This window comes from Balaenoptera borealis, assembly GCF_965194805.1.
Source record: "Balaenoptera borealis genome assembly, chromosome: 3".
Taxonomy (NCBI): domain Eukaryota; kingdom Metazoa; phylum Chordata; class Mammalia; order Artiodactyla; family Balaenopteridae; genus Balaenoptera; species Balaenoptera borealis.
Window position 1 is genome coordinate 3,935,452 of NC_138866.1, and position 13,959 is coordinate 3,949,410.

Consider the following 13,959-nt stretch of genomic DNA (forward strand, 5'->3'; position numbering starts at 1 on the left):
CTTACGATTTCGGAGCTGGAGGGTAATGGGGTGGCATGTCCACGGTCATGTCCCACAGAGGATTCGAGACAGCTTCAGCTGGAAGGAGAAAGCACTGGGTCACTGAAATAGAATCTCGCCCGACAGAAGCAGGGACGCCCCAGCTTCTAGCAAGTGTGGAATTGGTAAAACCAAGCATTTTGCTTTTCATTGCACTGGCTCACTCTCTCACCCGCCAAGCTCCCCACCACAACTTCCGGGGGTATTTGAAGCCGATGGGGCGGGTGTGGCGGTGTGGACACGGCTCTCAACCCAAGAGCCCTTGGGTTGGTTGGTGCCACCCATGATGCTAAGTGCCCTTTTATGGAACCCAAAGGCTCAGGGCCATTTCATGAGTGAGAGCGGAGCTGGACACACCCAAAGGCTGGGTAGAAGGCTTCCCGGCAGGGCATTCCACCATGAGGGAAGGGCACTGCGGGGCACAGCCAAGCCAGCGTTAGCATGTGCTCAGTCAGGCATGATGGGAGTGTGGTCAGCTGGGCGCCTGGCCCTGGATGAGACTAGGGAAGTGGGCTGTGGACCACACCAGGGTTGTGGAGTCTTGAATGGGCAGTGTGTCCTAAAACCGTGGGATGGAAGATGAAGAATGATGCTGCCTGGACAGACATCTTCACTTTAACAATTACATACAAATTTTCATCAGCACCATATAAAAGCCCTGACCGGTTACATCAAGTCTTGGACTTCAAGTATTTGCCTTAAAGTTTTTTTAAAAAGCATTGAATAATGATAGGCACATGTCATTATATACCTGTCAAAACCCACAGACTGTAGGACACAAAGAGTGACCCCGAAGGATATAAACCATGAACTTCAGTGAATAACTGTATTATCAAGGTCGGCTCCTCAGTGGTAACAAATGTGCCACATTAATGCCAGATGTTAACATCAGGGGAAATGGGAGGGGGGGCGGGGTATGGGACTTCTCTGTACTTGCCACTCACTTTTTCTGTAAATCTAAAACTGCTCAGAAGAAGAAAAAAAAAAGAGGCTGTTCATTTTTTAAAAATATTTTGAGGGACTTGATTTTGAACATACATTCAGTAGGCTCTAGTGAAGGTGGGCAGGTGTGGTTGACAGATGGTCTGTGACGGCTGAGGTTTGAACAGCTCTGTAAGGTGAGGGGGGAAGCCAAAGACTGGGGCGAGAATAATAAAACCTAGAGAAAAAGAAGAATGAAAAAGGAGTGCCCCATGGTCCTCCAAGGAACCCCGAGGAAGGAAGAGACCCTCTCCAACCCCCGTGCCCTGACTTAAGCCATTTGGGTACACCCCCCACCCCGGCTGCCATTGCCCCCCCTATTCTCAGTGGTTCACTCACTGGGGTGCCCAAGACCTGGCTGGGCACAGAGGGCTCACCTCTTGCTTCCAATCCCTGTAAGAATTCCTTCCCTGGCCTTGAGCTTCCCAAACACTGTTTTCCCCTAATTGGTTGCTTTTATAACCAAGAAACAGAAAGTCTTTTTAAAAAATCAGTGTTAATCAAGCAGTCATCAGCCCATGGGTACCCGAGGGTAGATTGGTTTTCTAAGGGCTCTCTGGGTGCCCGAGTTGTGCTGGACGCCCCCGGGAGAGTTTCCAGCCCTCCCCAGGAGCCTGTGAGCGCCCGGGGTGGCCATCTCATCATCACCATGGTCCTAAGATGACAATCGGACTCCAGTCCCTGAACATGCGGCAAGACCACAGCCACTGCCTGTTCCCGTGGGACAAAGAAACGCGGGAAAGGGCTTTGGTGAGTCATTCCGGTTTGGTTCTCTCTGGTGTCTTTTAATAGGACCAGGGAAACCAAAAGCAGCTCAGAGCATCTGGGTTTTTTCCTGCTTCTGCCCAGGGGCCCCAGGAACCCTTAGAGTTCCTGATTGTCCGTAATTAACTTTCGTGCAGACCCCAGGCTGCTCCTTGAAGACGCAGCCCCGGCAAAGTCGTGCCTTGGTTTCCGAGCTGCGTGTCCCAGCCCTGGGTTTGCCGTGATGTATTAGCACCGCGGTGCCAGGCTGAAATCGTAACAGATGGAGACACTGCAGAGATGAGTCAGTGTCTGGAATCAAAGGAAAACACAAGGCCTCCTTAGAGGGTCCAGAGGCACAATTGTCGCAAGCGACTGATCGAAGACCTCATGAATGCGTGTGCTGCGCTCATAATCCACGCAGGAAGCACTGCTCCTTACACCGAAAACACCCTCTGGGGCTTGAGAGGATTAGACAATTCTAGCTCTGCCTCTCGAAATGTTTAAAGTTCCTCTTTTCTGAGGGCAAATGGGGCCTCATTGATCTAGCATGTCTTTGGTACAAATCATCTGTGGAGGTTGAGAGCAGAGAAAGATGGAAAAGGATGATTTCTAATAAAACGGTGATTCCCAGAAATAGAGCCTGCAGTTTATACAAACAGCCTCGCCTCGGATCTCACGCTCCCTACCTGTTGAGTGAAGAGTACACTCTTACAACTTTCCCCGACAAACGCAAGCTCTTTGCAGAGCTAATTTCCTGTACCTTTGTGAAGGCCAGGGCCCTGGACATTATGGGCTCATTTATGAAAATGGGAGAGGTAATTGGGACAGCTTTTGAAATCATGTCCCCCTCTCTCTTGCTGGCCCCCATCAGCCCTCTAATTTCAGTTGGCTGGGCTATGGAGGATGTTTACATATGCCTCTTCCTGGAATTTCACTCTTTGCTTCAGGAGTGGGCAATTAGAGAGAATTAAGGCCTATTTGGCGTATGTTTACCGTTAATGGATAGAGTGGCAGAGGAAGCCTTGGGAAAGGCAGTCTGCCGGTCTAATTGAAGCTGGCAATTTTTCGATTCCTCATTTCAGCTTGCAGGTATTGTAGCAACCAAGGTCACAAAACAAAGGCTGCAGCCCACCGTGGTAATCACCGGGTGCAGGCCTGACCGAGGGTTTTGTGAGCTCTTTATGACCGCACTCTGAAGCACAAAGAGACAACTAGAGATGTTTGCAAAACGGAGTCTGAGATGGGCAGCCGGGGCAGGCCCGGCGACTGATCGCTTTTCCAGAACTTGCCTCCCTGATGGCTTTTTCAGGAAGTTCTCAGCTGAGCGAGCCGGAGCACCGAAAGGCCCAGGGCGAGCCACACGGGATGGTGCGGCCAGGCCCGCCCTCCCGGGACTGCAGCCACGGGGCCAGGCTCATTACACAGCCCAGAAGGGTGTTCCAGGCCTGGCCGGCAGCCCACCTGTGTGGAAGAAGGTTCCATAAATGCGATCCCTGCACCGCAGCACGCAGGCAGCCCCGTGGAGCTGCTTCGGAGTGTGAGTCCTATTAGATCTGTGTTCACAAGAAGCTGACCATGGGGCCTGGCTCACGACTGCTCCCCCACTGCCTGGCCGTGGGCGGTGGGCTTCGCATCCACAGCCTGCCACCCCGGCCCCCTCGGGTCTCTGGTTTTTTCCTCGTCTCTAAAGTAGAGGGGGGTTGTGGGACTTCCCGGGCGGTCCAGTGGTTAAGACTCCGCCTTCCACTGCAGGGGGCCAGGGTTCAATCCCTGGTCAGGGAACTACGATCCCACATGACGCTCAGCACGGCCAAAAAACAATTAAAAATTTTAAAAAATAATAATAAAGTAGAGAGGGGTTGGAAGGCAAAGGACCAGTGACCTCCAGCCCTCTGATTCTAAAGACCTAGCAAACAAGCCACCCACAGATGACCACTGAGCAACTGGAAGGAATCCAGAGCCCCAAAGACCCTCAGATGACCTCGAGCCTGCACTGTCCCATTTCATAGATGGGAAAACTGAGGCCCAGAGGGCTGGAGACAGGGGCCAAGGTCACACCCACAGTGTGAGCTGAACACAGGCTGGAACCAGGTCCCAGAGAGCCAATTCAGGGCCGCTGCCTGACTCTCAGGTGCCCGAAGCACCCGATTTGAACCCTCTCCTCCGACTGACAAGGCCTGAGTAGCAGGGATGTGCCCTGCTCTCAGCCAGGAGGCCAGTGGGGGCCCAATCTGGACACCTGGGGCCCTCCCTCCCCTCCTCTGGGGAAAGGGCCCTTGCCTTTCTAGCGCTGACAATCCCATGCTTCTTCTGCCTCAGAGAATACAGAGAACTGACAGGCTACTGCCTCATTTCACAGATGGGGAAACTGAGACTCAGCAGCCAGCAGTAACAAAGATACTGGCCCAGACTGAGACCCAGGACTCCTTCCCCTCATGGCAGGGACTTTGCCCCTGGTTCCTCCAGAGGGGCCTGAGCCCTCGGGGCAATTTGGGGCAGTGGTGGTGCAAACTGTTTTCCCTCCACCTCGGAGGGTCCCCTTGCTCAGGGCTGCCCCCGACCCCGTGGGCCCTGCCGACTCCCCCTCCCTTACCCCTTCTAACTGCAAACACCAGCCCCGTGATCTCCGAGCCCCAAAACCCCCAATTTCTCAACCCGGTAGGAATGCCTCTATCCCCACCCACAGGACAGCACCGAGAAAGGGCTGGGAAGGCAGAAGGACCAGCACAGCCGTGGTCCCGGACGACCAGCACAGCCGTGGTCCCGGACGACCAGCACAGACGTGCAGTCTCTGGCCCCCTGACTGGCCTCCTGCCCCAACTTTCCACCCTAGAGTTCCGTCTCCTTGGCTGTCTCTTGGGCATCAGGTCTGGTTTCATCAGCTTCTTGTTTACAGGCACAGCTACCCCGATGCCTCCTCCTGAGAAACTCGCAAAAAGAAAGCCCTAGAACGGGGGAGCACGGCCATGTCCAGGGTCGCGCCGACGGGGTGGCTGGTTAGACGTGCATCGTGTCACCTCTCGCCTGCGCGCCTCGGAGCTCCCGACACACACACAAGGGCGCACACACAAGGGCGAGGGGCCCTCAGCAGCGCCCCGGCTCCCCCCACCAAGAGGGAACACACACACTCCTCCGTTTCAGGGGAAGGTAATTGAGGTTTCCTTCTTTTCATGGGAAGAAAAGGCACCTTCTATTGAGAGAATGTATTCACAGAACCTGGGAAAACTCATCTGCACTCAGCCTCCCAATTATCCCCAGGTGGCTGTTCTCCATGGGGGGCTCCCCACATTCCTTTCTGCTGGGCCTTTGTTTCCATCTGCACCGCCCTGGGAGCTCCCAGGCTAAGTCTCCTCCTTAAGCCCCTGCCAAAGACCCCTATTCACTCCGCAAAGAGACGCCAGGCAAAAGGTGGTGGGCAGCCTTCCTCCCCCGCTACCCCGGCCCCCCGACTCCCAGGAAGGAGGACTTAAGAACTCTCCATCTGGATTTTTTTCTGAAGCCCAAAGAAACTGGAGAGCAATTAAGAGAGTCATGACTACACCCTCCACCACCCTCCTCCCCCATAATTAATTCCTCTCTCACACACCCTTCCCCCAAGTCAGGGCCTACCCCGGCCTCAGCTACCCGGCACCTGCTCTGCTCTGGACCGCCAAAGCCCTCAGTCAGTTCCCCGAAGCGTGGCCGCAGTGAAGACTGGGTTAAGGGACCAAGTGTCTAAAATCTGGAAAGCACTAGGAATTCCGGGCTGTGCGGGAATCCCAAAGATGGGCCTCTCGGGCACTTCTCTGTGCTCACCTGGGCACAGAGAAGGGGACCCTCCACCTCTGCTGGATCCCAGTGAACTCGGGACCTCTCCCGCTGGCGTTGCAGGGTGTGGGGATGGCTGGGAGGCTATATCGTCGGAGGCCAGCCTCCTCCCCGTGGATTCCCAAGGGCACCCTCGTCCCCTCCACTCCTGGCTCCGAAACACTGACTCGCTCCATACCCGGGAGGAGAGGCTACCTCTGCAACACCCCTTCCTTCAGACCCCTCCCCCCCGAAAGGGCCTGGCTTCTTGAAGACACACTCAGGCAGCTGGGACTTGGGACTGCCCATTGGAACTGGGCACCAGAGTAAAAAGCCTCCCCTCCTTTCCTACCCAGACCGGCCTCTCCCTTTCAAAATGGGGACCCCCACGCTTGAGATGGCCTCATTTGGAAAGATACAACTCTTTTCCAGAATTTTCCATCTGCTCAAACCAGGGATGGGAGATCAGGCTGGACTCAACTCCCTTAGCTCCTTGAGGACAGGGGACGGGGCTCAAAGACGCAGAAGGAAAAGGGAACCAGTTCTTGGGACTCATTTGCAACTTGTTCAATGTCAGTCTTCTGAAAAGAAAATGCTCCCAGTGCCCCAGAGCCTTCCTGATTCAGCTGACAATGCCGGATTGGACATTGTCCACTGCCCTTTAACCCTTTGGGGCCTTAATTTGTCTCCCTCCACACCCCCTTCTGTGTAAAGCCGCCTTCCTCTTTTCAAGGAAAAATTCATTAGCAAGCTCATTAAAGACGGGTGATTTTTTTTTTTTTTTCTTTCTGGAAGTCAGATCGCTCATAAAAAAAAACCCCACATTTAAGTTCCTTCATGTAAATGAATGAATAAGAAACACATGCATCCTGTTGCCCTTAAGTCTTGCCAGTTTTTGACATTATTTAGAGAAATGTGCTTGGAAATACATTTGGGGTTTGAATCACAAGTCAGGAGGCACTAGGTCAGGGGCCCTGAAAGCTGCAATCAGCCCCACAAGCAACCTGCAGGTGGGCAATTGGAGGGTGAGAGGGGGGCATTTTCTTCCTTTCCGGGAGCGCAGAGGCTGAGCTACGCTCTCGGCCCCCTTTCTCATCCACCTCGGGGGAAGCAGGTGGGACCCGAGGGCCAGCTTTTGGGCAAGACCACCAATCTCTTCCCTGATACCTGTTGCCCACGCGGAAGCATTCAGCTAGAGGTGGCCCCGGGGACCAGCTCAACACAAAGACAAATGGCCAAAGAACCCCTCGTGCCAAGAGGACAGGGTCCTCTGCCTGTCTGACCGGCCAGGGTATCATTCCACCCGTTACTGCTCAGGGATGCGCCAACCCATCAAAAAAGAATTTTCCTGAAAATGATCATTTCTTTCAACACTTGATAACGGCCTTTCTGCAATTCTTGGGCTGATCGGCTGCGAAGCTGATGGATGATATTACATTTCAACTTCTTTAATGGAGAACTTGACCTATTTTTCTCTGTTTTCTGCGTAATAACACACAAAACCCAGAATATGTGTTTACCTGAGACTGAGCATTCACAAATGTCTCTAAAATACAACACACCCCAAACACAGGCCACCCCAAATCCTGAGGAGGATGAGGGGCGGGGGGCTGGCAAAGTCTGGGACTGGCTGGGGACCTGCCTCCACCTTGACTCTGCCCGTCGGCCCAGCCCACCTTGAGGGGGTCCCGAGACATCCCTGAGGGAGAGTCCAGGAGCCGTGGGCATTTGGCTCCTTCCAATGAGCTACACGGATCTTTCTGGTAAGCTCTGGATATGACACCCCAGAGCCCGCATCCTGCCCTTTGTAAAGCTCCCCTCCCGGGCCTCTCTTCCACGTCACTGTGTTTGCAGATGGCAAATGCCAGCTGCGGAGTAAATGTCACGGGGCAGAGTCTGCCCGGTGCCCCTTTCCCTGGAGTTAGACCTGGGCACACCCTCTCCACCTCTCTGCAGCCTGATGGGCTCTCCGGGGAGTGAAAACAAGCAGACAAAGGCATCAGCCCCCGGGTTTGGATATCTCTACCCCTCTTTACCTGTGCTGCTGGGTGTTATTAAAAAATACCATCCCTACCCCATTTCCAATTCAGGGGAGAAGGGCAGGGCTACAGAAGAGCTGTCTCCAAAATCTGGTTGACGAAAGAGCCTTATGGAAGCTGCGCTGGAAACCGGAGACCCTCAGGGAGCGCAGGGGGTCCAGCCGCTCTGCCCACTGGGCAGCAGGTCACACACAGGCGGGCGCACCCCGAGGCAGGGCCCCCGGCTCTGACGTGAGCCCCGTTCATCACCTTCCCTGTCACAGAGACAGACGCCGTGTATGAGCATCAAGGTGGTTTTGGGGGGGGTGTTGGCATCGGGACCAGGACAGTGCTGGGCCCACTGGAGCCTCCATAAACATCTGGGGACTTGAGTCAACTTCGCCTCCCATCATCCAGGCCTTTTCTATCTCCCCCCTGGACCACCCCGGCCGTCTAAGCGCCCCAGTAGCTACCCCAAATGTCTCAGATGTGGGGCACAGAGCCAGCTACACTCCACTGGGGCTGCTGGCTCTGAAAACACCCCCAGGCCCCTCCGTGAGCCCTGCCATGGGCTCCGTCGCCCGGACCCCAGAAAGCAAGGTGCCCTCGGCGGAGCCCCCTCTCTCCCTGTCCGCCTTGCTTAGCTGCCACACAAGCCACGTCACCGCATGGGACCTCCCGGGGCACCGGATTAGACCCTCTAGTCCTTAAGGCAAAGCTGGTCTTGGGCACCCAGAGAAGAGTCCCAACCCTGGGCCTCCCGGGGCTCCATTAACACATCTTGAATAAGTGAACCCCAGATAAACAAATAAGGAGTCCCTGAGTGAATCGTGGGGCTGTAATCCCCTGCTTCTTTCTGCTCTACCATTACTGATTTTATTTAAACAAACAAAACATTCCCATCTCATTGCAATTTCAGGGGCGAGGAGAAGAGGCCAAGAGAAGAACTCACTCAGAAAACCACTATCTGATTAGAAGACATTATCAAGGCCTCATGTGTGAGAAACCAGCTTTCTCACAGCGACTGACGTTACCATGGCTTGTGGGGAGAAATGTTTTTCCAGCTACAGAGCAAACAAGCATTCCTGTTTCCACATCTCCAAAGCAGCCCACTAGCCTGGATTAGGAGGGCAAATGCACCATTATTCATTTCATTAACATGCTCAGTAAAGTTTTGTGAGGACCTACTATGTGCCCGGCCCGAGCTGGTTCTCAGGGGCCCAGACCTGAAGGGGACGCTCCCCACTTACCGTGCTGGCCCACAAGGGTCTCAGCTCTAGACAGCTTCCAGAACCCCAGGCCCACGTTTGGTGTAGAAGAGGACTTGCCCTTGGAAGTGACCCCTCCCAGGTTAAATGTGTACATCCTTGAACCGAGAGATGCGAGCTGAACCTAATGAAATCGTAGTGTCCCAAAAAAGCAAGAAACTCACCCCAAACCAGGAGGGAGTCGCGAGGCACCAGGTGGGCATGAGATGCCAGGTGACCGTCCTGAAGGAGCGCTGGTCCAGGGCAACTCTTCTGCCTCTTCCATCCAGTTCTTCAGCCGACTGTCGCCGCCAGGGTGTCGAGGACGGGCTGACCTTGGGGAGGGGCAGAAAGTTAGAACGCCGGCAAGGCGAGCCCCCAGAAAAGCCACACACACCCCCAGAAAACACACGGAGCCCAGTCTCACCTGCAGCCTGGTTTTCGGTGGAGGGAGGTGGCGCGTAGGGATGGCAATGACAGGAAAAGGTGCAAGAAGAGAAGCGACAGGCCAGGTGGCAGCCCCCAGACCGGCCATGAGGCCGCAGGCAAGGCAGAGCCTGGGACTCGCGGGTACAGGACGGCCGTACAGGCAGGCCCGGTAGGACATGATGACAAGGGGTCTGGGGGGCTTGGGGTGGGGGGAAGGGAGCAGGACAAAGGTCTGGCTGCAGCCCACGGGCACTCAGAGCCTGGGAGGCCAGGCCCATGGGAGGGGGCCTCTGAGGATGGTAGGGGAGGTGGTTTGCCAGCGGGGCTTGTGCCATGAGCACTGGAGACCAACCGGAAACTTGGGAGACCCCGAGGGGGAGGGCCTCCTTGCCCTGGGGGAGAGGCAGGCAAAAGGCAAGCAGCTGGGAGGTGGGCGGGGCAGCAGGCAGGGCCAGGTAACCACAGGTGTGGGCTCAGCCAGGAAAACCAGCCTGTTAGGCAGAGGGCTGGATGGGTGAGACCCAGAGGGTCCCAAGCCCAGTGACTGGGGCACAGAGAAGGGGAAATGGGTCAGGTCGGGCAAGCAGAGCCCCAGGTGGGCAGTCAGCCTAGCAAGCGGGGGGGGGGGGGGGGGGGGGGCAGAGGAGGGGCCGCCAGGCAGAGGCGGAGCCTGCAGTGCTCCCTGGAGGTTCCCGGCCAGGGGCCCTCAGACACTGGACATGGCCCAGCCCACAAGTGGGGGGGCAAAGGAGCTGGATTTAGCCCCAGGGGGAGGAAGGCATCATGGAGGGAGGGGTCCAGCTCACGGACCCCAACTCAAGAGGGAGACCTGTGTGGCCAGAGCCCAAGGGGACACACACCACAGCTGCCCCTGTGCCGCCACCTCGGTCCTGAACTTCAGGTGTGGGGGTCCAGATCAGCCATGAGCACTCAGCTACGGGATGGGGTGGGAGGCCAAGAGGGCCGGAGGGGCTGGCTGGGACCTGCGGCCGAGCCCTGGAGAAGGGCAGGTTCGCGGCCCGCGCCCGCCCCCCGGGGTTTGAATTAAAAGGGGGCCAACCGGCCAAACCAGGCCCGCCCCTCGCACCCCACCCCGCCTGCCTTGCCTGCAGAGCTGGAGTCCGCTGCTCCCGCGCCCGGGAGCCACGAGGCCACCCTGGGCAGAAGCAACCCCCTGGCCCGCCACCCCCCGGGGACGCAGAGGCCATCAAGGGATGCGCTAGGGTGGCAGGTGCCCAGCCCGGGGCCGGGCCGTGGGCTTGCTCAGTAAGGATCAACTGTTGGATGACGGGATGGACGCATGAGTGAACGAAGGGGTGAGACTGGTGAGCCCCCACTCAAATGGGGCTGGGGGTGGGGCAACGCCCACTCCTCTCGGTAAAAGGACATCCACCCTCCACCCTTTTGACCTAAAACTTTTTGCATCCTCAACAACTCCCGCCTAGCAGCTCAAGTATGGCAGTCAAGTTCCTTCATTGACTCACCTGTCCAAACATACATCCCACATACTCTTACTGAACCCCACTTTGTGCCAGGCTGGTGCTGGGACACCCAAAGGAGAAGTGGCTGGCCTAGGACACCCCCAGAGGCCCAGATGAGGAAATGGTGATGCAGTAGAGAAGAAAAGGTAGATGGAGAAAAGGGGGCAATAAAAGCAGAAAAAAAAGAAAATCAGAAGAATTGGTGTCGAGGGGATCTCCTGAGCCTCTGGGATTGACTTCATGGTGGATGCTGAGACCAGTGGGCCCTGGGAGTCACGGGGCCCACTCAGGAAGCCTGACAGGACCTCTGGGCTGTAAGAGTGGGGCACAGGGGTCCCGTGTGCATAGGCAGCTGGGAGCAGCATCCGTCCAGGCACAGAAGGGGGACCACAGAAACAAGGATGCAGGTTAAAACAGGCTGCCATACACTCAAGAGCAAGTAGCACAGACCCCTCTGCTGGTGGCCCCAGAAGTTGAATTCAACTGCCTTCCACCCGCTCCCCAGGTTCTCAAGTGCTGGAATATTAATGACTTTGGGACATGTATTTTAATTAGTATGTATGTGAGGGTGAAAAGGGTCCTATGGGTTATTTTTTTTTTTTCCTATTTAAAATAAATCCTCTTTTAGAAACACCAGGAACTGCTCTATTATTTTACTCTCCAAAACGTGCACGGAGGAGTGTAGGTTTTTGTGGGATCCCTATTCTCAGAGGGGCCCACCCTCATCCAGTCCCCAAGTCCAGGCAACATCTGGGTCACCGCCACCAAAAGGAGTGGAGTTGCCCCAACTGGCCACCTGGGCCTCCTTCAACATTTTCATTTAGGGGCTGGACGAGGGTTGGTTTTGTCAACTTGGAAAGAGCATCAAATTCTGACCCATGAATGCCAGGGAACCTGTAGCCAACAAGTAAGTTAAGGAAGTTTTCAACTAAAAGTTTTCTTGCACCAAACACCTCACTTTTCCCTCAGTTGTTTTTTTTTTCCCCATCTGGCTGAAGGTCTGGGTAGAGGCTGAACTTTAATTGGAGTGATCTCATCTTGATTGATCTGCCTTGGGGTGAGAAACATCCAGAACTCAGGATTCATAAGGGCAAGTTTCCAACTCAGGCACACTTGCTCTAAAAACATTACTGGGGGACTTCCCTGGTGGTCCAGTGGTTAAGACTCCGCACTTCCAATGCAGGTGGCGCGGGTTCGATCCCTGGTCTGGGAACTAAGATGTCACATGCCGCGGGGTGCGGCCAAAAAAAAAAAGGTAATAACAATTAAAAATAAAGACATTCGTGGGCTCCTGGGAGTCCAAGAATCAGGACAGAAAGGGAGAATTGGAGGGGGGGGGGGCGTGCAGGACATATGGGAGGGGCACATTTAGGGGGTAAAAGGAGTGACTACAGGTTCTGGTGCTGGATCTGAGTGGTCCTGACAAATAGCTGGCCCTCTCATCCCTCTCATCCTATGTGGGGGCCAAATGTGAGCCCCAACCGTGCCCTTCCCTTGGTGGGGGGACTGGAGTACCAATACCCATCCATTTCCTGACCTGGAAGGAGCATTCCACGGGCACTGACCCTGTGATCATTCTACGGGGTCTATGCCTAAGCCTTTTCTACCATTTGGGGATCTTAAAGCCTCAACACCAGTGAGTCCTAAAAACAAGGCTGGTGTGAGGCAGAGTTGGAAACGTGCACCCCCATCTCTCTGCTTTTGGAAAACGGATCCCAGAGACCTGAAACGCCCTGGCCCATTGCTGGTCTGCGTGTAGGGTCGAACAAAAGAACTGTCTGCAAAGCAGCCCTCTCTGTGGCCCAAAGCTGCCTGCAACTTTCCACTCCGCTCAATGGATCGCGAGCTGGGACAGAGGCAGAGACTTAAATGGGAAGCAAAATGAATCCTGGGCTCCAGCACCAAAATTAGAAGTGTGGCTTCAGACCCACGTAGCCCGTGCCCTGCGGCCGCGGCCCTGCGGCACTTATTATGATAATCAGTGTGTTTTTCCTTCCCAGACAAAGAAGGCTCCTTATGAGGCGAATATTGGAATCCAGCAGCTACCTCATTAACGTCTGCAGCCTCTTCCTTGACAAGGCCCAAGATTAGCCCTGTGTTCATTAACGGAAAAGGGCGGAAAGTGGAATAAAACTGAAAAACACAGCTGGGGGGAGGGGGAGGGCTCTTTCTGTTGGCCATTCATTCATTGAAAGACTCCGTGTAGCTTCGGGATTTAATCACCAGCCGAGGGGGCTGAGGAGCGTTTAACCAGGATGCAGGAGGTAAAGAGGTTAAACCTGATAGAAGGAGTTAAAAACCCAAAATGGGGCAATTTGATTTGAAAGCTTCCTGGGATTTGTCACTGGGATAATCAATTTTAAACCTTTTTCCTGTTTACTTTCTTTTTGCCTAACCCAAGAAGAAACCCCTTTCTCTGGATGTGGGGTTTTTTTTTTTTTTTTTGGTGGGTTTTCATATTTTCTGAGTCTCCCTTTCCTACTTTTTTGTCTTTGGTGCCTTTTTCTATTCTTTGCTTCTTTCTCTCCCACTGCCCCCTCCCCCCACTTCTTTCTTCTCTCTTTGGTCCTCCCTGTGGGAACTTAACCTACAAGAAAATCTGATGATGACCCCAATTGTATTTTCTCATGAACACTTTATTGAACTTATTTCAAGTCCCTCAAATAGTGGGACTTAAAATCTTACCTGCAAGACTGCCCACCTGACCTGCCAGGTAAAGACACCCTATTCTGCAACTGAGAAAAAGGTGGCTTGGAAAAAACTGACCTACCCCAAGGCCTCAGCTCTAGGTGGTTTAGACTCCAACCCAGGGTGAGCTGCTAAGAGGCAGGTTCTAGAAGGTGAGGGGTCTGGATACTCCAGTTCCTACGAGAAACTAAGAAGGAGGAAGGCCAGGAGCAGGTGACTCTGTGAAGTCTACAGGGGCGTGTCTGTCAAGAGAAGTGACTGGAGCTGGAAAATGTGAGAGAAACACTGGATACGTGTCTGTGTGTCATGTGCCCATGAGCCGGAAACGTGTCCAGGGTTAACCTCCAGAAAAGTCATTACCTTAGTGACAGCCGATCAGCGGAGTAGAAGAGGTCAGGAAGCAGTGGGTTGGAGAGGAAATTGGAGGTGAGGAAGGAAGACAGCGAGTGTAGACAGGCCTTTCGAGAAGCTTGGCTGCGAAAGGAAAGAGAGAGTGGCTAGAAAGCAGGGCAGGAGGGGCCCGGAGGCTCAGAGCTGCCGACA

The 13,959-nt window shown here is 54.6% G+C and overlaps 1 protein-coding gene across 7 annotated transcripts in view; it reads right to left on the minus strand.

The window, feature by feature from the left end:
- The window catches only part of LOC309626316 (uncharacterized protein), a 34,980-nt gene that overhangs the window by 15,570 nt on the left and 5,451 nt on the right, over positions 1–13,959 (minus strand). For 4 of the 7 annotated variants that reach the window (XM_082386897.1, XM_082386896.1, XM_082386895.1 and 1 more), the window contains exons 1-3: positions 9,246–13,770; positions 9,004–9,153; positions 6–78 (exon numbers count right to left, since the gene is read on the minus strand). In XM_082386897.1, the coding sequence (XP_082243023.1) occupies positions 46–78; positions 9,004–9,153; positions 9,246–9,425 (363 nt within the window). In that variant the 5' untranslated portion in view covers positions 9,426–13,770 and the 3' untranslated portion in view covers positions 6–45. The other 3 variants (XR_014243111.1, XR_014243112.1, XR_014243113.1) reach the window with 1 other exon arrangement.